This window comes from Salvelinus sp. IW2-2015, linkage group LG4q.1:29 (genome assembly GCF_002910315.2).
Source record: "Salvelinus sp. IW2-2015 linkage group LG4q.1:29, ASM291031v2, whole genome shotgun sequence".
Lineage (NCBI taxonomy): Eukaryota > Metazoa > Chordata > Actinopteri > Salmoniformes > Salmonidae > Salvelinus > Salvelinus sp. IW2-2015.
This window is the reverse complement of record NC_036842.1, coordinates 51,624,618-51,650,090: the sequence shown is the minus strand read 5'-3', so window position 1 is coordinate 51,650,090 and position 25,473 is coordinate 51,624,618. Positions and strand designations below refer to the sequence as shown.

Here is a 25,473-nt window from a genome sequence, read left to right as displayed (position 1 = left end):
AGAAGAGCTAATATCAACTTTTGGCACATACAGGATGTAGTACACACTTCCACAACACGTCCAGTAACAGTAGTGACACAAACGTACGTGTTCTTCAAGCATCCCATGTACACAAGTCCACCCACGCTCACAGACCGGAAAAAGGCCGTTCAGCCAATATTTACTCACTTGGAGAGCTTGGGTCAGGATGGCTAGGCAATCAGGGCCTGGAGAGACTGCATAGCTAGAGGCGAGACAAATGGCTGTTGTCCAATTGTCTGAAGGCACGAGCTGGATGAGATATCGATCTCTCACCCGAGGGGGAAAAGGGGTGAGGATGACAGAGCTCGACTGGTGCGGCTCCAGAAAGCAAATAAACAAATGCGCACAAAACACAGTGACATAGCGTCCTGTAGCGCCCTAGGCAGGGGGATTCTGTAACACTTTTTGTGTATTTGTTAATAAGCTGCCATATAGAGATTTTGGGGCAGTAGAGAGAGAAAGGGGTAGCGGATTACCGGGAGGAGAGCAATCTAAAGAGGAGAATGACCAGCTACCAGCTACCAAAACTGCTGCGGATCACATCACAGCGGAGATAACACTACATGTGGACACCTGCTAGTCGAACATATCATTCCAAAATCATGGGCATTAATATGGAGTTGGTCCCCCCTTTCCTGCTATAACAGCTTCCACTCTTTAGGGAAGGCTTTCCACTAGATGTTGGTACTTTTGGGGATTTGCTTCCATTCAGCCACGAGAGCATTATTGAGGTCGGGCACTGATTGTGGGCGATTAGTCCTTCCACACCGATCTCGACAAACCATTTCAGTATGGACCTGGCTTTGTGCACTGGTGCATTGTCGTGCTGAAACAGGAAAGGGCCTTCCCCAAACTGTTTCCACAAAGTTGGAAGCACAGAATCATCTAGAATTTCATTATATGCTGTAGCGTTAAGATTTCCATTCAATGTAACTAAGGGGCCTAGCCCGAACCATGGAAAACAGTCCCAGATCATTATTCCTCCTCCACCAAACTTTACAGTTGGCACTATGCATTCGTGCAGGGAGAGTTCCTGGCGTCCGCCAAACCCAGTTGCGTCTGTCGAACTGCCAGATGGGGACGCGTGATTCATCACTCCAGAGAACACGTTTCCACTACTCCAGAGTACAATGGTGGCGAGCTTTACACCACCACTCCAGCCAATGCTTGGTATTGCACATGGTGGTCTTAGGCTTGTGATTGACTGCTTGGCCATGGAAACCCGACGAACAGTTTGTGTGCAGACCTTGCTTCCGGAGGCGGTTTGGAACTCGGTAGTAAGTGTTTGCAACCGAGGACAGACAATTTCTGTCGGCGGCCCCGTTCTGTGGGCTTGTGTCCTACCACTTCGCGGCAGCTCTAGCATGGCGGAAATTTGATGAACTGACTTGTTGGAAAGGTGGCATCCTATGCCACGTTGAAAGTCACTGAGCTCTTTCTTTGGAGATTGTGTGGATGGGTGCTCATTTCTACATACCTTTCGGCAACGGGTGAGGCTGAAATAGCCGAATTCACAAATTTGAAGGGGTGTCCGCATACTTTTGTGTATATAGTGTATGTAGAATAGACTCCCTCCAGTTCTCTCTGACTGTCTCTGAGGAGGATAGCCCTGTGCAGCAGCACTGTGAGCAGAAGGAGTGGAACTCCTGTCTCGAGATGGAGAACCCAGAGCCCATAGAGATTAAAGAGGAAGTCAGGACCACTCAGGAGTTAGGGCAGCTTCAAGGGCTGGAGGCTGACATTATGGAGTTCATATTTACTCCTCCCCAAAGGTGCAGTAAGTCAGGGTTCTGAGGGTGCTGCGAGGGCAAAAAAACATTTCGCTGTGGTGACTGTGGGAAAAGCAACAACCATAAGGGAAATCTAACTGTTATTTTACTGGCTCACAGGAGAGAACTTTTAGCTGTGGGTCCTGCAGGAAATCTTCAGACACAAATATAGCCTTAAAAATCTAGCGACTCCCACAGGAGAGACATTATTTAACTGTGCTGACTGGAGGATACGTTTCAGACACAAAGTGAACCTGGACAGTCATTGCAGGGTACAATGAAATTCTTAAGCTCCGAGCTCCAACAGTACAGGTCAAAAGGAGAAGTGAATATAAATTATAATATATAAATATCTACAAACATTGGGGGGTGGGGGCAGTAGAATGTTCCTGAGGGAACATTCATAGGGGGAGCAGCAGGGGGGGGAGTGAAAAGTGAATGAAACAATAATGAAAATAATCAAATATACAGATTTACAACTGTAACAATGATAAATGTCCATTGGGGGGTGGGGGGCAGGGTAACATGTCAGTTGGGGGGTTTGGCTGAGAGTACCGCCCTCTGTAGAGCCTTGCGGTCAATGGCGGTGGAGTTGCCATACCAAGTTCTGATGCAGCCCGACAGTATGCTCTCGATGGTGCTCCTGTAGAGCACTGCGAGGGCCCTCGGGGACAGGCCAAATTGGATTGATGAGTCGCAAAATGTGCCTCCACCACGGTGTCCGTGTGGTTTCACCATTTCAGCTCCTCAGAGATGTGTAGATGTGCACACCGAGGAACTTGACGTTTTTGACCGTCTACACGGCAGCCCTGTTGATGAGGATCGGGGCATGCCCAGCCTGGTTCCTCTTGAAGTCCACAATCAGCTCCTTTGTTTTGAGAGGTTGTTTACCTGGCACCACGCTGTCAGAGTGCCTACCTCCTCTCTGTGGGCCGTCTTGTCGTTGTTGGTAATCAGGCTTACTACTATCGTCAGCGAACTTACTAATGGAGCTGGAACTGTGTGAGGCCACGCTGTCGTGGGTATACAGGGAGTAGAGGAAGGGACTGAGGACACACCCTTGTGAGGCCCCCGTGATGAGGATCAGTGTGGAGGAGGTAATGCCTACCTTCATCACATGGGGACGACCCGTCAATATGTCCAGGACCTAGTTGCATAGGGAGGAGTTCAGTCCCAGGGCTGTGAGCTTTGTTGTGCGCGTGGAGGGCTCTATGGTACTGAAGGCCGAGCTGTACTCAATGAACAGCATCCTCACACATGCATTCCTTTTGTCCAGATGGGTGAGGGCAGTGTCCATTGCAATGGCGATTGCGTCATCCATGGATCTGACGGGGCAGTAGGTGAATTGGAGAGAGTTGAGTGTCTCGGGTAGGAGGGAGGTGAGGTGGTCTTTGACTAGCTTCTCGAAGCATTTCATGATAACGGAAGTGAGTGGTAGTCATTCAATTCAATTACTTACCCTTTCTTGGGCACGGGGATAGTGAACATCTTGAAGCAGGTGGGGATAATAGCCTGATCTGGAGAGAGACTGAAGATGTCAGAAAGCACAACAGCTAGCTGATCTGCACATGCTCTGATGGTACGACTGGATAACGTCTGGGCCGGCAGTCTTGCGAGGGTTAACATGCTTGAATGACTTACATACGTCCTCCGTAAGCACGTAGCCCTCGATGTCCTCAGGCAGCTCAGAGTCGTTATGCTCGAAGCATGAGAAAAATGTGTTTAGCTCGTCCATTGTCCGCGACATGACTGGCTTTCTTTTTGTAATCCATGACCGTTAGAAGCCCCTGCCACATACACCTTGTGTCCGACCCTCTGAATTGCTCTTTCACTTTGTCCCGAGACTTGTGTCTCGCCATCTTGATCGATCTGCATGGGTCATATTTGTACTGTTTAACCATACAATTGTCCGCGGTCACCTTGTCATTTTTATAAGCAGCATCTCTCTCCAGTTTCCCGACAAGGCTACCATCAATCCACAGTTTTCGATTCGAGTTTTGTAAAAAGACACCATTGGAATCACATCATCTATGCATTTTTTTAGGAATCCAGGGACTGAGTCAGCATATCATTGATGTTATCCCCAGTGGCGCCCCGGAACATATTCCAGTCCACGTGATCAAAACAGTCTTGGAGCATGGATTCTGATCGGTCAGACCAGCATTGTACAGACCTGGGGCCTCATTTATAAACATTGGGTAGACACAAAAGAAAGCGTACACCACTTTCTAAGCAAACTTTGGGATTTATAAAAAACAAACTTGACGGGAGACTGCGCGGTCCTCCACGGACACTTTGACCCATACGTACGCACATAAACTGGAGAAATGAGAAACTGCGATTGCGATGGCAGAAGGATGAAACTCGAGAAACACTTTGAAATTGATATTGTGTAAAATAAATCAAAATATTACCTCTCACGTTGTTACGTCTGTTGTTAGGAGACCAAGGTGCAGCGTGGTAGGCGTACATTTTCCTTTTATTTTAAATGACACCCCCCCCCCAAAAAATTAAAAAAATAAAACGAACGTAACGCTATATGCAGTGCAGAAAGAAACTACACACAAACAAGATCCCACAACTGAAGGTGGGAAAAAGGGCTGCCTAAGTATGATCCCCAATCAGAGACAACGATAAACAGCTGCCTCTGATTGGGAACCATACTAGGCCAACAAAGAAATAGACAAACTAGAATGCCCACCCAAATCACACCCTGACCTACCCAAATAGAGAAATAAAAAGGCTCTCTAAGGTCAGGGCGTGACACACGTATTATATATGAAGGGTTCCCTGGAATGCACACACAAAAAAAACATGATTTAGGATAATAAATACAAACGGAGATATCTGTTTTTGCAAAAGAACCCCTCAAATATGTTGTACAGTTTAATTGGGAATCATATTTAATTGTATCTGTAATTATTAAACAATACTTGCATGTTATGAAATGTATTCTCATGAATAATAAGGTGAACAGTAGGACAAATTACTTTCAACTGATGCCGTTTTCGATGCCTCAGTCAGGCAGATAGGAGTGCACAGTTTCATATATTGTTATCACATGTTCGTTGCGCAGAACTGTCACTGTGATAATGGCCCTGTCATTGTCAGTTACAATCAGGTTTATTACCACAACTGAAGGTGTTACACAATTTGGGTAGCTTTGACAATCAAATGGGTGAGTATAAAAAGGCGTGCAATTACAATGCGTTATGACACACAATGGCTGCTTTGGCACTGTTGGAAGATTTGGCGAATGGAAGAATTCGGAGAGAGCGAATTTTCAGAGACCAGGCTAGATTTACTAGCCAATGATGATGAGTGGCTTATGAGCCGGTTCCGATTACCAAGAGCTGTTCTCTTGGATCTCTGTGCTGTAGTGGGCCCAGCTCTACAGAGAAGCACCCGCAGAAACCAAGCCATGCCTGTCCCACTTCAACTCCTTGGCAACCTTGTTAATAGCGTCGATGGTGTCTCTTTGCGTTTGCAGGACTGCATCTGTGAGGACACGGCCGCTGGAGGGTTGAGCCAGGGCTGGGCTCATTCAGCTCCTGCTCAGCTGCAACACCACCGACCCCGCTGGAACACACAGCGACTAAAAACAATAGAAAATGTCACAATTGTTTGTATAAATGAATGTTTAAACACAACTTGAATGCATTTGGTTTACTCTTTTCAAACGAGGGAATACTAATCTCATACCTGGATCATCCGGTGTGTCTTGCATGTCCCCCTCCGACACTACTCCACTCAGGAGGGATTCCCCTATAACACCGGCAAGTCGCTCATCAAGGGGTTTGAGCTCCGGTGTCCCCTTTCCCCCGCCCGTGGCACAAACACTTTGTCTGTGTAAGAATATGCGAATTTTGGCCTCCACTTTTATGTCGGACCACTTCTTTTTTATTTTTGAGAGGGACCGACCTTCTGAGCCAGCAGCATTCACAGCGTCCGACACATGCTGCCACTCTAACGCCTTTTTGGTATTTGTAATGCCCACACTGTGTCCACCAAACAATATATTTTTTCTTGCTTCAACCTCCCCTACAAGAACTTCCGTTTCACACTGGGTGAAATGTCTTTTTTTTAGCTTTTCTGTCGGGATTTGCCATCATTGTCGTCATGCAGTCAGTATGGATGAATATTAATTAGGGGCGTTTCACTGACTATTTATAGGCAACTATGGGCGTTAAAAGGGTGGGACAAGACGCTCGCTCATGTGCGCCAAATCTGGAGTTGATTGTGATTTATAAAGGGAAACCATAAATCAGAATATTTTTGTGCATAAGCACTTTCTTTGTTTCTTCCGTACGCCACCTTTTGATGTGAATCCTCCGCACAGTTTTATAAATGAGGCCCCTGACCACTAGAAGGAACTTCCCTCAAGTCTTTGTTTGTAGGCGGGGAGGAGAAAAATGGAGTCGTGGTCAGATTTGCCGAAAGGAGGACGGGAGAGAGCCTTATAACCTTATCGAAAAGGCGTGTATCAGTGGTCAAGAGTGGAATTTCCGCGAGTTGGACAGTCAATGTGCTGATAGTAATTTGGGAGCAAGGACCTCCGCGACATTGAATGTTGCATTTGGGTAAGCGTTCTTCAGTTTGTTCAGCGTTCAATGAAAATCATTTTTGAGAGCATTTTTGGTGTCGGCTTGGGGCGGGATGTACACTGTGGCGATAATCCCTGAGAACTCTCTCGGAAGGTAAAAAGGGTGACATTTAATGACCAAGTATTCCAAGTAGGGAGAGCAGAAGCTCACAAGTTCCTGTATGTTTCCATCACCCCACTTGGTCATGTAGCAGACACCACCGCCTTCGTTCTTGCCAGAGAGAGCCCACTTCCTATCCGCTCGATGAACTGTAAAACCCGCTGATTGTATATCATCTGTTTGGATGTCAGTGGAAAGGAAAGTCTCCGAAGAACAGAGTATGTTGCAGCATCTGATGTCCCTCTGGAAGGAGTTCGTCAAGTTTATTCACTAATGATTGAACAACGGCGAGTAGTATCCTCGGTAATGGAGGACGGGTCGCCCAGCATCTCAATCTCACTAAGACCCCTCCATGTCTCCCTCTTAGTCGGTGTCTTTCTTTCCTTCTCTCCGGTAGGAAACCTGCAGAGTTTTGTAGGTGCTTGAGGTGAGGCTACCACGTTCGTTGACGCCATCGTCTGTGACAGAGATCTATCAGGAGTTGGTTATAAAAAGGCAGGATATGGACAACACTGTTAGGAAAGAAAATCAATTCTAGATCATTCATGTGGTAGGCTTCAGATATTTATATTTGTAAAACATTCTTTGTAAATAAAGTTTGGTTTTATTTTATTTGAATGATGATGTTATGATCAAGCAGTTAAGAGTATTGTAGGAAACCAAAGTCCTACTCTGTGAGGAAACTCACATGGCTGTTGTTCAAAGTATGGTGTTGATGTTTTCACGTTATTAAAGATGGGAATTCTCAAACATGCCTTTATTTTCCTTTTGTGTTGGAGTCGTTGCCAAGCACGACTCCAACACCATCATTAAGTTTGCTGATGACACAATGGTGATAGGCTTGATCACCAACAAAGATGAGACAGCCTCAGAGACCTGGCAGTGTGTTGCCAGGACAACAACCTCTCCCTCAACATTAAAAAAAAATTAATACAATAACAGAAAAAAACAACGTGAGCAAGAGAAAGGAGATGATTGTGGACTACAGGAAAAGGAGGGCCAAACGCCCCCATTCACATCGATGGGGCTGTAGTGGAGCGGGTCCAGAGTTTCAAGTTCCTTGGTGTCCACATCACCAACAAACTATCATGGTCCAAACACACCAAGAAAGTTGTGAAGAGGGCACGACAACACCTTTTCCCCCTCGGGAGACTGAAAAGATATTTGGCATGGGTCCCCAGATCCTTAAAATGTTCTACAGCTGCACCATCGAGAGCATCCTGGCCGGTTGTATCAGCGCCTGGTATAGCAACTGCTTGGCATCCGACCGTAAGGCGCTACAGAGGGTTGTGCATACGGCCCAGTACATCACTGGGGTCAAGCTTCCTGCCATCCAGGACCTATATACTAGGCGGTGTCAGAAGAAGGCCCAAAAAGTTGGGAAAGACTCAAGTCACCTAAGTCATAGACTGTTGTCTTTGCTACCGCACAGCAAGCGGTAATGGAGCGCCAAGTCTAGGTCCAAAAGGCTCCTTAACAGCTTCTACCCCAGGCCCTAAGACTGCTGATCAATTAATAAAATGGCAAAACCCCGACTATTTGCATTGACACTGCTGCTACTCACTGTTTATTATCTATGCATAGTCACTTTACCCCTACCTACATGTACAAATTACCTCGACTAACCTGTTCCCCCGCACATTGACTCGGTACCGGTACCCCCTGTATATAGCCTCAATATTGTTATTTTATTGTGTTACTTTTTTATTTTATTTAGTAAATATTTTCTTAACTGCATTGTTAGTAAGGGCTTGTAAGCATTTCACGGTAAGGTACCTTCACGGTACCTGTTGTACTCAGCGCATGTGACAAATAAAATTTGACTTGATTTGAATTCGTGGTCGTTTGTTTTGGAATGTCTGTCAGGGTGATAAGAGAATTGTGAGACAGATATTATTGAAACATTAACCATTGCATACTTTTCAGTATAAATAAAAAACAACTAATTAACCAAACATCATGTCCTTGATTAGAATCAGGTGTGATAATGCTGGGCTAAAACTAAAACGTGCGCTCATGTACCACCAATTCATACTCCTTGGTAGGGATTGCACTTCTTTACCTTGACCACTAGAGGTTACTATGACCAAAGGAATCCCTCAGCAATGCATCAATTAATTTTATGACCGTTGTTTTCCACAGTATCTCTGTTGTTTTACAAAGAAATTACCATGAAAGAGAACATATCATGATTCATGTGGCCGCATGGTGCTGTGGGGAATAGGTGTCATCTTTGCTCTCTTAATCTAATGAAAATGTGTTTATTTTGTTTTTCCATCAGCATTCACTTTTTGTGCCATAACAAGATAATCAACTCTGGCTGTTATTACTTACCCCAGTAAATTCACTCAAAGGATGTTAATTCTCCTCTGAACTCATCTGGTTTGATCTACATCATCATCCGATCTAAAATCTGTTATTTTATGACCAGTAATTTTGCAATTGAACTGCAAGTGTACTAACTAATCATTTTTCATCTGAACTGTTTGCTGAAAGAAATTGCTGTAGGCTAGTGGGCACCTGCTGGTCCTACTAATGAAAGGCATCATTCAGGAGTCTTATTGCCACTGGGAAAAGTCATTGTGTGGCTCTAAGCACCAAGATAATAGCAACTTTCAAGCATAATAACTCCAAACATTCACTGTTTATTGTTATAAATCTAAAAACTTTGTGGGCTAGTTGATGTTGGTTAGCTAGCAGCCTATAACAACTGCACCGAGGTAGGTGTAACTGTACGGCAACTGCACCGTAGGTAGGTGTAACTGTACGGCAACTGCACCCCCGGCAACTGCAAGGCCCTCCAGAGGGTGGTGCGGTCTTCCCAACACATCACCGGGGGCAAACTACCTGCCCTCCTCCTACAGCACCCGATGTCGCAGGAAGGCCAAAAAGATCATCAAGGACAACAACCACCCGAGCCACTGCCTGTTCACCCCGCTATCATCCAGAAGGCGAGGTCAGTACAGGTGTATCAAAGCTGGGACCGAGAGACTGAAAAACAGCTTCTAGGCCATCAGACTGTTAAACATATAGTCTATAAATATATATAGACTTGAAATCACTGCCCACTTTAATAAATGTAACATTAGTCACTTTAATAATGTTTACATATCTTTTATTACTCATCTCATATGTATATACTGTATTCTATACTATTCACTGTATCTAAGTCTATGCCGCTCTGACATTGCTCGTCCATATATTTATATATTCTTAATTCCATCCTTTACTTAGATTTGTGTCTATTGGGTATATGTTGTGCAATTGTTAGATATTACTTGTTACTGCACTGTCAGAGCTAGAAACACAATCATTTCGCTACACCCGCAATAACATCTGCTAAACACATGTATGTGACCAATACCATTTCATTTGATTCAACATTTGCTAATCAATGAATTATGAAACTAGAGAGGAATATCACGAGGAGATGGCTCTGGGCTACCTACTGTAGGAAAGCGATAGTATGACAAGTTACAAGATGTGGCAGCCTTTCAGGTAGGATAAACACATTGCCGTTTTTACAAGGAATCCTGTTGATGAATGCTCTGTCCTCACATGCACCTGAGCCTGTTCTGATTTGAATGTGATTGAAGAAGTGGGATGGTTGTTTGATATATTTTTTGTATTATTTCGGATCACCAACCCCTCTTCCCGCAAAGGAATATTTTTTGTTTCAATACCCTGTACAGTAGGTGGCGGCAATACACCAATAGGTGTAGTCTGCCATAAAAACGTAAAGAAAATCAAAGCACTGCAGCCGGAAGTTCGAATTGCTTTGTTCCGGTCGGGTTCACACACTGCAGCCACAGGTCTTTGATATTTGTTGACAGTAGCATAGCTAGCCAGTCTGAACGGCTATGTCAATATTTTTGACTTAGCCAGCTGAAGCATTGCTGTGAAAATGAGTTCTCCAGGGAATCGACACGGGACAAAAAGACCTGGCTCTCCAAGTGATGTAGGTTAACTGTATAGCTAGCTAGTCATTGAACGTGACTACCTTGCGGTTCAGGTAGCTAGCAAGGCCTGTCTTGTTGGCTTCAGCAAAGAGAAGCATGTAGCCAACGTTAGCTATGCAGCCAGTTTGCGTCCTCATAACTAACCCAACAAAGCCATAACTACAGAGTAAAACCAGTTATAAAAATCGTTGGTAAAACAGCTAGCCAACTTAGTTAATTAATTGTTAACAACCCCTAGTATAGATAGCCACGTTACTGTACGTTAGTAACGTTAGTTAGTTTTTAACTAACTTAGTCACCATGTTAGGTGGCCAGATTGACAGGTCATTATGCTCGCCAGACAGGCAATAATTAGAGATGTATTTTTGATAAACGAATCAACTCAATGTTGTTACTACTCGGCCTATGATGTAACTAGCTAACGTTAGATTAAGATGTGATTGAGCTAATTTGGCAGTTTGATCTTTGAGGCTACGGTGCAATAGACCTAGACTATATTCTGGGATCCCATTCGTTGTGTACTGTAGACAATTCGGTGTTGGTTTCTTGCAGGATGGACCTACACCATGGGAAGCTGCAGATCTGGGGCTCAATGAGAGAAAGCAGAAGTTTTTGCGGTTGATGGGTGCAGGGAAGGTTTGGTCATGTTCTATGTAGACTAGTACAAGGTTTCCCACCCCTTTCCTCTGGACCACTAGGTGTTCACATTTGTTGTAGCCCTTACACTGACACACCTGGCTCAATGTAAACGAATCACCCAGCCCTTGACTAGTTGAATCAAGTATGCCAGTTTAGGGCAAAACAAATCTGTAAAACATCTGGTGCTGGACAAATGTTTTTCTTGTGACTGTTACCTCTATTCCAGTATTAGATTGAGCCACCATTTTATTGTAGGCTACACCTTATCCATACAGCTTTGTCAAAGGAGAAACAGAACTGTGATATTCCAGAATCCAATGTTTACTGTGTTTTGTTTCTGCAGAAAGAGCACACTGGACGCCTAGTCATTGGAGATCACAAGGCAACATCCCATGTGCGCAGTGGTGAGGAACCCTCTTTGAATTATGTATTAGGGTTGTCATGGTACTGGTATCTTGACAACTCTATTCTACACCGCTCGATCATCCTTTACTTAGGGATGTATCCATTTAATCGAATCTTATCCCATACCAATACAGTACTATTTCGGTCCGGATAGCACTGTATTGGGTATGATTGGTGTTTCACTAGCTTGTCCTCTGCAGGGGCTGAGGACAGGAGGATGAACTCTGAGCTGGAGCTGCAGTACCAGCAGGGGCTGGACGGGAAGCTGTCGGGCAGAAACAGGAGACACGTCGGCCTGGGCTTCAGTGAGGTGAGAGATCATGGAGAGACGGGTTGAACATCGATACAGAGCGTGCATGCCACTTCTGCCATAAGTTCCTGTTGATGGTTGAGAACTGGTCCTAGCAAAGATGGCCGACAAATTGTTACATTCTGATGCATAGAGGCTCTGACATCAACCTATGGTGTTGCATGGCTGAAGCGCAAGGTACTAAGAAACGCTTGTTTTCCTTTTCTGTTGCAAAACGTTTGTCCTAATGAACACAACCCTGGCCTGTTACAGCTAGGTGAGGCTAGAATGGCATGATTAGACCGTGATGTAATACTGATTGATGGATGATCTTAGTTAGGGGCCGTGCTTCTTATTGGACCTGTATATTTTCAATTGCATGTAAGATTAATGACAGCAGATTAAGTTCCTCGACATCAAAATGTGTTGCTCTGTCTGTAAGACTGTTTGTGATTGGCTCAAGTCAGAGGCATGATTGCTACAGTCAATGTCATGTACACACCTGTGTGTTGCCCCAGTCTTCAGATATTGTCTCTCTTCTGTTGTTCCCCCCCAGCCTGACCCAGCCCCACCTTCCCCACCTGCAGAGAGCCAAAGCAAAGCAGAGCAACCAGCCAGTCCCAAAGCCCCAGACAGCCCTTCGGAAAACCAGGAGTTACCGGAGAAATCCCCCTCACAGAGCCCAAACGGCAGGAGGGCAGAGCCCAGCGTAGAAGACAAACACAAAATGGCCTTTGTGAAGTCATCCTAAGAATGGGCGAAAAACAAAATTACTTTTTCTTATGTCGAACCACAGATTTGTAAATGCGTTCTTTTGTCTCTGAAGTACTAGATACTTGGTAACTTCGTGGTTTAAGAATGTTTATTTTATTTTTATGTTTCAATGCTGAGTAGCAGGTGACGTAATCGTCGATTGAGACAGATTCTTCCCATTGTTTCCTTGTCAGTTTTTTAGGAATTCCTAACCGGAAGAGGGACTGGTCTGACGTGTTTAATGGAGATGAAGCAAAATCTTTAATTAAGTTGTATTGAATGAAACGGGGTTGAACCTATTGGCTCGATAGCTCTTTTACAGTCCTGTTCATTCTCACCATCAGTAATAAAAGGTACTTAATGACAAACTGAAGTGCCACAGTTCTCTCAGGTTCTGAATTCTGGGGGAGAAAATAGATGAGGAAATAGTTCAACTACACTGAACAAAAATATAAACGTGACATGTAAAGTCTTGGTCCCATGTTTCATGAGGTGAAAAAGAACCCAGAAATGTTCCATATGCACTAAAAGCTTATTTCTCAGCATTTCTCCTTTGCCAAAACAATCTACCTGACAGGTGTAGCATATCAACAAACGTGATCATTACACAGGTGCACATTGTGCTGGGGACAATGAAAGGCCACTCTAAAATGTGCAGTTGCAATTGGCATGCAGGAATGTCCACTAGGGCTGTTGCCAGAGAATTGAATGTTCATTTCGCTACCATATGTCTCAAGTCGTTTTAAAGAATTTGGCAGTACGTCCATCCGGCCTCACAACCACGCCAGCCCAAGACCTCCGGCTTCTTCACCTGCGGGATCGTCTGATACCAGCCACTCGGACAGCTGATGAAACTGAGTATTTCTGTCTGTAATAATGCCCTTTTGTGGGGAAAAACTCATTCTGATAGGCCTGCCCAGTCATGAAATCCATAGATTAGGGCCTAATGAATTTATTTCAATTGACTGATTTCCTCATACGAACTGTAACTCAGTAAAATTGTTGCATGTTGTGTTTCTATTTTTTGGTGAGTTCATTTGACATTTATGACACATTGAATCCACATGGAGAGTATAACATAAATAGTGAGAAAGACAGACACCATGTTTTGTTAAAACCTTTATTTCAATAAAACACCAGTATGGTTTCTTTCCTTTTTAAATGACACAATACAGTTGATTGGCCAAAGCATTAGGTTGCATTGCTGAGCTACAAAAAGTAACATTTGGTGCAAGGTTCTTTAATTACTCAAAATAAATATCCCTATCTGCAACCTTAGAAAACATTGCTTTGAACTTAATTTCTGTTGAAAATATAGACCACACTGCAAAAAACCAGCTAATTATTCTCCATTGCAAAAACTAGTAGGTGTTAATAATTACACACACGCCATAAAAGTGCAAAAGCATGTAAAAACAACTCCAATTCAACCTTAACATTAAGTACACGCAGTGTGGTTTCAAATGCTCAGTTTCAAATAACTCCTTTTGGTTCTTTAAAAAAGCATCTTGTTTTAGCGCTAATAAAAAGCCTAATACAAAATCACTTCACTTTTGTCAGTGAACTCCACAGTTTTCATCCACACGGAGGTCCTGTTGGCGTCTGTTAGTCAACGGTCAGTCAGAGCTCAGCTGAGCTTTGGCTGAAATGAGGAAGGGGGGAGGATAACACTCATGACATTGAAAATACAGACTTTGTGAAAGACTCTTTGATGTCTTCAATCTATAGTTAAACCATCTTTCTAAAAGGCCCAAGTATTATCCAAACGTGTTCGTGTGGAAACAATGAGGCAAAACCTTTCCACATTCAAAACACACGAGCCAAGAACATTTGGACGCGAAAAGCCACCACACTTCAGAAAAGCAACCACCAAAACACCCAATCTCGTGAGAGCAGAAATGACACCTAAAGACTACAGTTATGCCACCACAAACATCACAGAGGCATCTTAAGGTCACGACACTCAGAGGAGATGCGGTGTACCTTCACTAGATCTGTTCATCTCCCCAGCATCTCGCTCTCTGCACAACCAGGGACAATGAGAGAGGGTCCGGTTACTGTGCTGTAGGGTGAAGTTGCCCCTAGACACTGATCTTGGGTCAGTTTTGCATATTCCCCACTAGTGTGTTAAGGTCATGATTGGGGGAGGGAAAGCTGATCCTAGATCTGTACCTAGGGAAACTTCACCCCGGAGTGTGCTGTACCCTTCACAGACTGTGTGCACTTGCACACTCAAGTGTCATAGAATTGATGTAAGCATTGGCTGGAGGGAGTTTCCACCATTGATAAATCCATACGAGAAAGTATGCAAGTGCACAAGGGAGAATCAGGATGCAGGCTCTGCCTCACACATAATAGTAAGTCTAAATAATTTCCTGTGAACTAGTTTGGATTCTCTGAAGGGAGGCTATATATCAACAGCACAGTGATAGCTTAGGTTTCCTGCCTGATATTTACAGTGCCTTCAGAAAGTATTCATACCCCTTGACATATTCCACATTTTGTTGTGTTACAGCCTGAAATCAAAATGGATTTTTTTTAAATACAAATAACTCACCCATCTACACACAATATCTCATAATGACAAAGTGAAAACATGTTTTTAGGAATATTTGCACATTTATTCAAAATGAAGTACAGAAATCTCATTTGCATAAGTATTCACACCCCTGAGTCAATACTTTGTAGAAGCACCTTTGGCAGCGATTACAGCTGTAAGTCTTTCTGGGTAAGTCTGAGAGCTTTTTCCACACCTGGATCGTGCAACATTTGTGCAATAAAAAGTTAATTGCTTTGCCACATTTTTTGCAGTATTACTTTAGTGCCTTGTTACAAACATGATGCATGTTTTGGAATATTTTTTATTCTTTACAGGCTTCCTTCTTTTCACTCTGTCAATTATGTTAGTATTGGGAGTAACTACAATGTTGTTTATCCATCCTCAGTTTTCTCCTATTACAGCCATTACATTCTTAAAACTGTAATTGTTTTAAAGTCACTATTGGCCTCATGGTGAAATCGCTGAGCGGTTTCCTTCCTCCCCAGCAACTGAGTTAGGAAGGACGCCTGTCTCTTTGTAGTGAATGGGTGTATTACTACACCATCCAAAGTGTAATTAATATCTTCACCATGCTCAAAGGGATATTCAGTGTCAGCTTTTTAAATTTTCTACCAATAGGTGGCCTTTTTTGCGAAGGTTGAATCTGTGTTTGAAATTCACTGCTCGACTGAGGGACCTTACAGATAATCGTATGTGTGGGGTACAGAGATGAGGTAGTCATTCAAAAATCATGTTAAACACAATAGTTGCACACAGAGTCCATGCAACTTATTATGTGACTTGTTAAGCACATTTTTACTCCTGAACTTATTTAGACTTGCCATAACAAAGCGGTTGAATACTTGACTCAAGACATTTCATCTTTTCATTTGTAATTAATTTGTAAACATTTCTAAAAACATAATACCACTTTCACATTATAAGGTATTGTGTGTGTAGGCCAATGACAATTTTTTTGTGGAAATTTAATCATCTTTAAATTCAGGCTGTAACAGAATGTGGAAAAAGTCGAGGGCTGTGAATACTTTCCGAAGGCACTGCATAGGAATATTAAAGGAGTCTCTGTTCACGCCAATTTAGAATTGGGAGAGTTTTATGAAAGAATTCATGGTTATGATGGGATTAAAGATACTGTAGGCCAGTTCAGTGGGAAAAGGGTTTGTTTGTGTGTGTGTGTGTGTGTGTGTATGTGCGCTGTACACATAGAGTCACCTATGAGTGTGTGTGAACTGGGCGGTATGCACATTTGCAGTGTGCGTGTTTAAAGCATGTGCATGTATGAGCTGACCTGTGAACTGCTTGCTTTTAACGGAGGCTTCCGAGGCCAAGGCGTGGGACACAGTCATGATCCTCTCCTGCTGCTGCATGGCTAAGTCCAAATCAGTGAAGTTCAGTGGGACAGACACGCCAGACGACGGGTGTATGTTCTGAAAACTGACACACAAGGTGGGAAGGGAAATACACACCAGGGAAAAGAGAGACCGAAACAAAGGAAATCAGCGTCCCAAATGGCACCCTATTCCCTATATAGTGCACTACTTTTGACCAAGAGTGTAGGGAAAAGGATACCATTTAGGACACAGATGATTATTGCGTCAGCTTTTTTTGTAATGGGTTCTAGAGCTTTTGTAGTTTGCTTAAGGTTCAAGTCAGAACCCATGTTTTAATCCGTACATTTTTATCAAATCAGCCACAGCTCACCCAACACAGGATCCAGGGACCCATGAGATGGGGCATTATGATGCTTGCGATACCGTTAATGTTTTCCTTTCTAGGTAACACTTTCTTTGGATAGTCCATCTGTAGATGCTCTACAAACTATCTACAGACGATCAGTAACATGTCATCTGGATGTTGTAATGATGAAACACAGTGGAGATGCTACTGAAGGACTAAAGGCATTCTGTTAAAATGCTGCTGATGATCTACAGATTGCTGAACATCCATAGATGGACTATAAACTACCTTGTTGAAAATGATGTGATATACTGTTGCTACTGAAAGGCCCAAGACATGCTGTTGAAATTATGCTTATAATCTGTAGAGCAAGGTTCCCCTGGCGGCCCGGCCCGAGACATAAAAGACTGTAAAAACAACAATAATAAACAGCAAATCAGCGCCAAGTCATTTTAATTTTGGAAATCTGTTCCAAAGTATTTCCACGCATAATAGAGAGATATATGTGATTGTATAGAAATGTAAGCAAGGTTAGAAATCATCCTGTTTTAGTCAAATGTTGTATCTGTTTGGGCTCCTTGCAGTCAATTTGCGGTCTACAAATGATTTGGAAATATGTTCCGGCCACCTGACCATACGCTCAAGAAAAAAAACGGCCCCGTGGCTGAAACTAGTTGATGATCCCTGCTGTAGAGCATTTACAGATGGACTATCCAAATAAAGTGTTACCCTTTTCTCAATAAGGAGCATTGATATAAAACAAATATATTATTATCGCCGTCATCATCCTCATTGTATCAACATGAACTGAATGGCTGAAACTAAGTCAGTAGTACTTGGATTTGGCCAGGATGTTTTTGATGCGTTCTGCTCTGCGTTGACGATCCTCCATCTCCTCCTGACTCAGAGGCTCCTCGGGGTCTGACTCCACATAGCGCTCTGGGATAGACACCTTTCGGGGCTTGGAAAGCTACATAGACCAATCATAGTGAAGATGTCCAGTCAACCAACCAATCCGTACTCAGGCTTAGAACAATATACACCAATCATCTGTTTAGGTGGTCACACTGTTGGGGTTAGATAAATGTATACTTTGCGGTTCTGTATAGTTACGAGGCTCCGTAAAGGCAAGGTTATGTGATTGTAGTTGAAAGCATCAGTTCATTGTATGTGGTGAATGGGAAGTAGTATGAGTGCAGCAGGCTACAGTCTTTCCTCGAATTCAAACCATATACGACTGCATAATATTAAAGGGGAAGTTCCGTATTTTATAATAAAAAAACAAAACAAGCATGGATTACAGTTTCTCCAGGCCCATAGACTACTTTCAGAAACCACCTAACATTAAGTTTTAAAATACTGAACTTTCTCTTTAAACCACTTGAGTACAGATGTAATATTCAACCAATAATGGAGAGTATTGATAGGAGAATATTCGGCGCCAGATCCTGATTGGCCATCGGCGAACGTACCTCACGACTGAGATCCAGGTCGTAGTCGAGGGGCTCCATGTCCATCTCCCTCATGGGCATGGCCATCACCGAGAGCCACTCGTCTGATTGGATCCTCTTTTCCTTCAGCTCGCTCCGCCCCTCGTCGCTCTGGCCCTCGGCAACCTGTCGCTCTTCCACCTGAGCTTTCTGCTCCAGCTGCAAATCAAAGTCCTCCTGCTCTTGCCTCCACTAGGGGGAGACAGACACAACCATTACTTTATCTGACCACTAGTGGAGGGACAAACAACAGTTACTTTGTCTGACCACTGGGTGGGAAAACAACCATTACTTTATCTGACCACTAGTGGAGGGACAACCAACAGTTACTTTATCTGACCACTGGGGGGGACAAACACAACAGTTACTTTATCTGACCACTGGGGGGGACAAACACAACATTTACTTTATCTGACCACTGGGGGGGACAAACACAACAGTTACTTCATACTGACCACTGGGGGACAAACACAACAGTTACTTCATCTGACCACTGGGGGGGACAAACACAACAGCTTACTTCATCTGACCACTGGGGGGACAACAAAACAGTTACTTTATCTGACCACTGGGGGGGACAAAACACAACAGTTACTTTATCTGACCACTGGGGGAACAACCAACAGTTACTTTATCTGACCACTGGGGGGGACAAACACAACAGTTACTTTATCTGACCACTGGGTGGAACAACCAAACAGTTACTTTATCTGACCACTGGGGGGGACAAACACAACAGTTACTTCATCTGACCACTGGGGGGGACAAACACAACAGTTACTTTATCTGACCACTGGGGGGACAAACAACAGTTACTTCATCTGACCACTGGGGGGACAACAAACAGTTACTTTATCTGACCACTGGGGGGGACAAAACAACAGTTACTTTATCTGACCACTGGGTGGAACAACAACAGTTACTTTATCTGACCACTGGGGGGGACAAACACAACAGTTACTTCATCTGACCACTGGGGGACAAACACAACAGTTACTTTATCTGACCACTGGGGGGACAAACACAACAGTTACTTCATCTGACCACTGGGGGGACAAACACAACACGTTACTTCATCTGACCACTGGGGGGACAAACACAACAGTACTTTATCTGACACACTGGGGGGGACAAACACAACAGTTACTTCATCTGACCACTGGGGGGGACAAACCAACAGTTACTTTATCTGACCACTGGGGGGGACAAACAACAGTTACTTTCATCTGACCACTGGGGGGGACAAAAACACGTTACTTCATCTGACCACTGGGGGGAACAAACACAACAGTTACCATCTGACCACTTGGGGGACAAACAACAACAGTTACTTTATCTGACCACTGGGGGGACAAACAACAGTAACTTATCTGACCACGGGGTGGGAACAACCAACAGTTACTTCATCTGACCACTGGGGGGGACAAACACAACAGTTACTTCATCTGACCACTGGGGGGAAAACACAACAGTTACTTCATCTGACCACTGGGGGGGACAAACACAACAGTTACTTTATCTGACCACTGGGGGGGACAAACAACAGTTACTTTATCTGACCACTGGGTGGAACAACCAACAGTTACTTCATCTGACCACTGGGGGGGACAAACACAACAGTTACTTCATCTGACCACTGGGGGGGACAAACACAACAGTTACTTCATCTGGTTGATTTTCAGAGGCAAAATAAAAAGTATTTTTTACTTATTATTTCACACTAAGAGACAACACAACACCAGCACAGATTGGACCACCCTGTGTAGAACCCGGAGAAAAAAACGTAATGTAAGGTATATTGTATCTGGAGCTGATTTCACAGCACAAATCCTAGTCCCATGAGGACGGACAGCTTCTGTGTTGCAGGGACAAATGAAGTCTTGAGGAGTGAGGACCATGCATCCGAAACCTTGTCTTTCTTGGCTTCTGCACTGTCACCATAGGAAGTCCCTACGGCGTCTCCATTCCACCACCAGCCACTTCATTGCATTTAATTGTTTCCAGGATTACCAGAAAGAGGATTTTATTATTAGATTAATGACAGCAACATAAAATACCAACCACCAAAAGGATACTGATTAACCTGTTACCACACACTCACACATACACACATTTGCTTTTCCAAACACATACATAAACGCATTTGTGTTGTGAGTAAATATCGGTTTGTACTGTATGAGTGTATTTGTGTGTGTCCTAGCTCTCAAACCCATGCATGCATCATTACCATTCCAGTGCGTGTAAGCCTCCCATGATGTGAGGAGAAAGTGCATCACATGCGTTATTGTGCTCACCGGACAGAGGAAAACCACACCCCCCCTGGGAAAATACATACATACATATTCATCAAACCCCCGCCAAAATGGAAACACACAGCCAGAGGTGATTTTTTTTTGTTGAAGCAAAATTATTTTATTCTTGAGCGCAAATCTCTACATCGGAAAAGAACAGGCGTGAAGGAGCTGTGCGTTGCCTCTCAGTATAATTTAGCATTCTCTAGTGTCTCTAGTGACTTCCTTTCTCTGTGCAATTTTTGTTCATCCTCGCCGCTAAAAATAAATCAATTGGGATGGGTAAAAGCAACATGGTGGAATTTACACCTGCCTTGACGGTAAGCTGGCGGCAGCCATTTTACTTTTCCCCTCTCCTGTCCTTTCATTTGCAGTGAAGCAGAACAAATAGGCTAATACTCTCTCACTATGACCTTGACCGTAGAAGTAGGTCGTTGTAGCGATCAACCACGGTTAAGTACAAAAGTCTTTGTTGTAGTAAAAAAAAAAAAAAAAAAAAAAAAGCTGTGATAATGTCGATGTGGCAGAAACTAAAAACCAAATGCTGCGAATAAGTGACTGTTTAGTGTGTCATGGTGGAATAAAATAAATTCAAATGACCAAAAAGAGGGAGCCTAAAATCTCTGGCTATTATGGCGAAGCGTTACAAAATGAAAGTTAGTAACCAGCAGGAGTTGATCTACGTATTGCCAAATGTTAGTAGGAGCTTGGGAACACAAGGGTCGATGGCAAATGTAGTAAGGAGTTTCAGGGTATTGATGAACACAGCAATCTGGTTAAGATTGTGTGTTAGATAATATATTAGATGGTTAATTAGCCTTCGTAAGGTTGACTCTCCTAGGTTGGCACGCACAAGAAACCTCAAACAGACGTAAGACAACTATCTGAAAGCTGATTTAAATGGGATTCTGTGGTAGCCATAGCAATAAGACAAACACGGTGGGAAAAGAGGCTGAAGGTGAATTTTGTGAGAAGAGGAATGATTATTCACCAGGAACTAAAAGGCACTTTGATTTCATTCCATTCATATCATTTGAAAGATGGAGGAAGGAGGGCGGTTTGATAATGATTTGTGCCACTTCCCACCGAGTTGATTTGTTCAAATATGGTACACATTTCCCCATCCCATTTTATCAAATCTCTATAAAATATAATTTTACAAATGTATAGGCTACTGAAAATATCCTTCAGTAAATAAATACTAATGTACATGTAGTGTAAATGTACAATGAATGGGCTTTTCTTTTCTCGTGACAGAGAGAGAGGGAAGGCAGAGCTATGCCTGTAGCCAGTCCCCCTCTTCTTCTCCTTGATATACATTCAGTGTGTGTCAGTGAGGTACCACACGGGGGCACCAGTGATCAGGTAAACTCAACCCATACACCTTAATATGGGGAACAGCTCTGTCTCACAGTCCCATCTTTGACAGATATCCCCTCCCCTACTCTCCCAAGCAGCCTCCACCACGCACAGTCCAACCACTCTATAGCCCAGCCAGCCACGGCTTTGTCCCATCCAGTCCCACTGGCCCTTAGCGTGCTAGCACAATGCTAACGCTTACTCATGTTAGTGCCATTGGTTACACATGGGGGAGAGGGTGAGTAGGGGATGTTAGCATGTTAGCATTTGCGGCGGCGCCTATGTGGGGGGTTCGGCGGGGGCGCGACAGTGGCAGTGGTCCCTGCTTCTGCTGCGGGGGTAACGTACTGAGCCCAGGTCAGTGGAGGAGAGAGCCCTGGTGGAGGAGGTACGATGAGCAGTGTTGGAGTGGCGTTCTCCCTGGCTGAGGTTCCTCTTGCGCTCGCGCACCAGGGCCCTCTGGTGCCTCTTCATGCGCTCCAGCTGCTCCTCTGCGCTCATGCGGCCCCGGGGGGCCTGGGCCAGAGGCTGGGGCTGCTGGCCAGAGGAGTAGAGCTGCTCCAAAGCACTCTTAGGTCTCTCCTGGGACAGAGAGTGTGAGAGAGAGAGAAAGAGATAGACAGAGAAAGAGAGGGAAAGAGGGAGGGAAAGAGAGAGCGAGATAAGGAGAGAGAGAAAGAGAGAGAGATAGACAGAGAAAGAGGGGGAAAGAGAGAGGGAAAGAGAGAAAGAGAAAAGGAGAGAGAGAAAGAGAGAGCGAGATAAGGATAGGAGAGAAAGAGAGAGATAAGGATAGGAGGAGAGAGAAACACAGTGAAAGAGATGAGATGAGTAGTGACATAGGGGTGTGATATGAAGAGGGGAAAAGGAAAGGAGGAAGAAAGAAAAACAACAATGAATCCTCAACACTAATTCCTCTTCAGTCTCAGGATAAAGTACTAAACGAAACTCCCAGGTTAGTCGAGTTAGGCGTACGCTCCATAGCTCTGTGGTGTTTGTAGTGTGTGTGTAAAGGACAGACCGGTAGGTTTGTCGAGCCTCCGCGGACCTCTGAACAGAGTGCCGGACGTAATTTGCAAACCGATTCTATGACAGCCAGAAGTTGCCAACGGAGAGTGGTCCCTATAACACACCGCACAAACAGCAGGCAAAAAAAACCCGAATCGGCCCAGTGCTGTGCAGACAGACAATCGGTCTGGTGAATGTTCTCCTGAAGAAGAGGAGGTCACTGCATGGCTAATGTCACCTTATCCCCTACATAGTCTACTACGTTTGACCAGAGAATTATAGACCCTGGTCAAACGTAGTGCACTACATAGCAAATAGGGTGTTATAATCTCCACCCGGCACAGCCAGAAGAGGATTGGCCACCCCTCAGAGCCTGGTTCCTCTCTAGGTTTCTTCCTAGGTTCTGGCCTTTCTAGGGAGTTTTTCCCTAACCACCGTGCTTCTACACCTGCATTGCTTGCTGTTTGGGGTTTTAGGCTGGGTTTCTGTACAGCACTCTGTGACATCGGCTGATGGGCTTTATAAATACATTTGATTGATTGATTGATTTGGATAAAGCTCATGTCTCGTTCCTTCCCCTGTGCCGTGACTGGTGACTCACCCTTCTTATTCCCTACATAGTGCACTCCTTTTGACCAGAGCAGGCTCTGTTTGGTGACTCACCGTCTCTGCAGAGGCGGCCGCCCCTCTCCTCAGGGTCACGTAGGAGGAGATGTTACTGGACTGGTTCAGCCTCGGCGATGAGCCCGACAGACCTGTTATGGACAGGAAACAGGAAACACTGTTGTGGTATGCCTGGGGGGGGAAACCCATTCTGACACAGCACCACTGCCCTGAAGAGACACGGAGTGGCAAAGAGTGGAATGTCAGCATAACACTGGTCTGAATGGCAGGCTAGCTGATGATACCTTTGTTTGGGAGGGTCTGGTAGCCCCCCTCAGACCCTGTGCTGCTCTGGCCCGTCCCTGGCAGTTCTGGTTCACTCAGGTATGACCGCAGCTCCACCTGACACGCAATCATACTGCAGTTGTCACAAACTAGATCAGCGAGGTTTGAGGCAACTTATTACTCAATACAATACATCTTGCTCTCAATGAGGTAAAGGCTGCATTCCATTTCAAAATGTCGTTGCCTTTCCCTCAACCCTCATTCCCTCTCCTTCAGAGACGACTGGAAAGGTGTGTTAGCCACTCATTCCCGCTATGTTGGACAGCTTTTTGGAATAGAATGCAGCCTTTCGCATCTCCTCAAAGTGACATGGGTCAGTAGGATTTCAATGATGAGGGCGTTAACACGGCTGAGTGACAGTATGATATCGCCCTGTAAAACCGGCTTCGATGGCGATAGCTGAAAACAGCAGTGTTTTTGTTGATACCGTAAGTGCCCGCAATGGACCGTTCAACTTTACAAACGGTACCCGATAAAAGCACTGTTGTACGCGCAGCACACACCTTCGTAGCACAACAAAGGCTCGTCTTAACAATAAACAACAAAATAAGTGTAAATAAAAGGCTTGTCCTGACTTTAAAGTCTCCGTTGACACACCCTCCGCTCTCTCGGTCTCTCTTCCTCTCGTCTGACTGGCGTTTGAGCCCGCGAACCGACGTGTGTCGTACTACCACCGACGCCTCTTTGGGGAGGGGTGGGATGGCGGGGGGCGGGTCTTCATAATCGTAGAGGCTGGGCAGGGGTGGTCTGGGAGGAGCCTCATCTTCTGCCTGTACCAGAGCCACACCCATACAGGAAGTCAGTCACAATTGGTACTTATTGTCAAGTACCTCAAAGCTCATTGGAGGAAGAAACCTGAGGGGGAAGGACCTTGAAGCGGGAGGAATCAAGGATTTGTCAGCTGGTAACGCTTTCAGACAACCCCTGATTAGAAGGGAGTCATTCTACTCTGGGCTATCTAGGTTTCATATTCAGCTTTACTGTTAAATGTGTTTTATGTATTCTGACCCTTCACAGCACCGGTCAAGTGTTCTCAACTCATTTACTTAAAAAAAAAAAAAAGAATCGCTTTGCACAGTAGTTCCAAACCCACACACTTTTGACAGCTTGACTTTGATGGAACACATCCACTCTAACGCAGGACTAACTGCTGTTATTATTAACCCACTGTGGTCCATGTATAGGTTTACATCCCCCAGCAAACCCAGATTTACAAACTCAACTGCCACTCACCCATTTTGGCACGGGGTTGTGAGGCAGCGTGTAGGAGCTGCGAGGAGGGGGCCTAACCTCCCCTACGGGGGGCGTCGCGCTCTGCGAAGGCACCTCAGGGTCCGACACTGAAGCCACTAGTTTCCTCTCTGGAGAATAGAAAGACACAGGCAAATGAAGACGTGCAAATWCACACACAGGCGACAAATGAAGGTATGACTGACCTCTGTGCTTGTTTGTCTGTCATGGTTAAGTGTTAGGATATGGAGGTAGTTTGGTGCAGTTGGTTTCGTAACACGAGTACATGGTATGGAGAGACTAGATTCGTCTTTTTGCTATGGAAAACTACCATAGTCGTTTGTCTCCCATGTAGTGTTTTGTAGTTAGGAA

The 25,473-nt window shown here is 44.5% G+C and overlaps 2 protein-coding genes across 19 annotated transcripts in view; one reads left to right on the top strand and one right to left on the bottom strand.

The window, feature by feature from the left end:
• The first annotated feature begins 10,258 nt into the window (after positions 1-10,258).
• Positions 10,259-13,700, top strand: LOC111962141 (small acidic protein). The gene is made up of 5 exons (XM_023984995.2): positions 10,259-10,451; positions 11,005-11,088; positions 11,435-11,495; positions 11,697-11,806; positions 12,342-13,700. The coding sequence occupies exons 1-5, from the start codon at positions 10,398-10,400 to the stop codon at positions 12,534-12,536; spliced, it is 504 nt and encodes a 167-aa protein (XP_023840763.1). The 5' UTR covers positions 10,259-10,397; the 3' UTR covers positions 12,537-13,700.
• LOC111962122 (pleckstrin homology domain-containing family A member 7) overlaps positions 13,645-25,473 on the bottom strand; it is a 180,509-nt gene continuing 168,680 nt past the window's right edge. For 17 of the 18 annotated variants that reach the window (XM_023984956.2, XM_023984957.2, XM_023984959.2 and 14 more), the window contains 9 exons: positions 25,105-25,232; positions 24,447-24,641; positions 23,832-23,928; positions 23,587-23,678; positions 22,264-22,497; positions 18,248-18,457; positions 17,612-17,745; positions 16,387-16,532; positions 13,645-14,180 (listed from right to left, as the gene is read on the bottom strand). In XM_023984956.2, coding sequence (XP_023840724.1) covers positions 14,155-14,180; positions 16,387-16,532; positions 17,612-17,745; positions 18,248-18,457; positions 22,264-22,497; positions 23,587-23,678; positions 23,832-23,928; positions 24,447-24,641; positions 25,105-25,232 — 1,262 coding nt within the window. In that variant the 3' untranslated portion in view covers positions 13,645-14,154. Of the gene's footprint in view, positions 14,181-14,521; positions 14,560-16,386; positions 16,533-17,611; positions 17,746-18,247; positions 18,458-22,263; positions 22,498-23,586; positions 23,679-23,831; positions 23,929-24,446; positions 24,642-25,104; positions 25,233-25,473 lie in introns of all 18 variants that reach the window. The other variant, XM_023984958.2, reaches the window with a different exon arrangement.